Source organism: Etheostoma spectabile, chromosome 11, assembly GCF_008692095.1.
Source record: "Etheostoma spectabile isolate EspeVRDwgs_2016 chromosome 11, UIUC_Espe_1.0, whole genome shotgun sequence".
NCBI lineage: Eukaryota > Metazoa > Chordata > Actinopteri > Perciformes > Percidae > Etheostoma > Etheostoma spectabile.
The window spans coordinates 22,454,990-22,456,448 of record NC_045743.1 but is presented as its reverse complement, the minus strand read 5'-3'; the positions used below and the strand labels follow the sequence as shown (position 1 = coordinate 22,456,448).

Below are 1,459 nucleotides of genomic sequence, written 5' to 3'. Positions count from 1 at the left end.
TATATATATATATAAAAAGATTTATTGTGCAGCTATAGTATTTAGCCAATCTGTGATTTGGCCATAACATTAGTGGTTTTACATATAATATGCATGCGTTGGTGTTGTGTACTTAAGATGCCATGTTGGAGGTTAGAACTTGGATACGGTTCCTAAGTGATACTTTTTTTTTATATCAATTTTATGAAGCAAAAACAAATGACAACATTACATCTGTTTTTCAGCTCCTGCCTGTCTGCGATGTGCAACGTTAGACAGCCAATCACAAGCAATATTAGGTCTTGGTAGAAGCATGCTGCCTGCTTATTGGCTCACTGACGCAGATGAGGTTTACTCCTTGGGTATTGAATGATGAGGCATTTTTCGATAGCCAAGCTTCAAAGGCAATTTGATTAGAGTCTAAAAATTATTAAATCTGGGAAACTGCCCTACGTGGACTATGTCTTTGGTATGAGAGCAGGTCAGCTTTTATGATAAAGGTGTTCCGTCCCTGTTGTCCTACAAACCGTCCCTCCCTGTATGTCCGCTCTCGTTCCCCCTCTCATCCGTTTCTTCTTCTCCTCCAGCCGGCAGCAGGAGATCGAGGAGAAGCTGATCGAGGAGGAGACGGCGCGGCGGGTGGAGGAGCTGGTGGCCAAGCGGGTGGAGGAGGAGCTGGAGAAGCGCAAGGACGAGATTGAGCGGGAGGTGCTAAGGCGCGTCGAGGAGGCCAAGCGCATCATGGAGCGGCAGCTGCTGGAGGAGCTGGAGAAACAACGGCAGGCAGAGTTGGCGGCACAGAAGGCCAGAGAGGTAACGCTCGGTCGTTTGGAACGCAGCCCCTCCATTCCCTCCATACCTCCCCGAGCCCTCCCCAAAACACCTGTCCCCATCTCCCTCCCAGTCACCTGCTCTGACTGGCGCCTTTTCTACGGGGCATGTGGGGACGGTGGCGGGACCTCTCAGTTTACATTTCACAATGTAATCTGGCCATGGTACAAGTTTCACTGCAGGGAGGAAGGGGGGTACATGCATAGCCCAGAAGTGGCCGTACTGCAGGGAAATAATGTATTTATTGGTAACAAAGCAGTACCATGAACGTGTTTGCATACAACATACAAAACCCTATATATAGAGCAAGAGGGACTATTCCAGTCGGGCAGTCTCTTGACCAGTCACTCTTTGGACCGCCGCCTTCTCCCGAGTATTCCCGCGGTTATGTATATCTTCTGAGGTGTAGAGGAAAAAGTTAATCTTTGCATCAATCCTAATTATGGCTGAACAATATTGTGTTTTAGTATCGACAACGCGATGTGCGCATGCGCGATAGTTGCATCGCAGGACGTTACGATGTTGACGCAAAAACTTTTTTGCTGCTTGAAAGAAAAGTAAACTTCCACCGTTCTCCTTTTACATGATTATTACCGTCCGACCCTTCCTTTTTAAGACAGGTAGCCACGTGGGCAGCGTGTGTATGTGA

At 47.8% G+C, this 1,459-nt stretch overlaps 1 protein-coding gene across 1 annotated transcript in view; it reads left to right on the top strand.

Moving 5' to 3' along the window:
• The window catches only part of LOC116698086 (arginine and glutamate-rich protein 1-B), a gene marked incomplete at its 3' end in the record, with an annotated part of 9,283 nt that overhangs the window by 2,969 nt on the left and 4,855 nt on the right, over positions 1-1,459 (top strand). Inside the window, 1 exon segment of the mRNA XM_032529857.1 lies at positions 567-792. Coding sequence (XP_032385748.1) covers positions 567-792 — 226 coding nt within the window.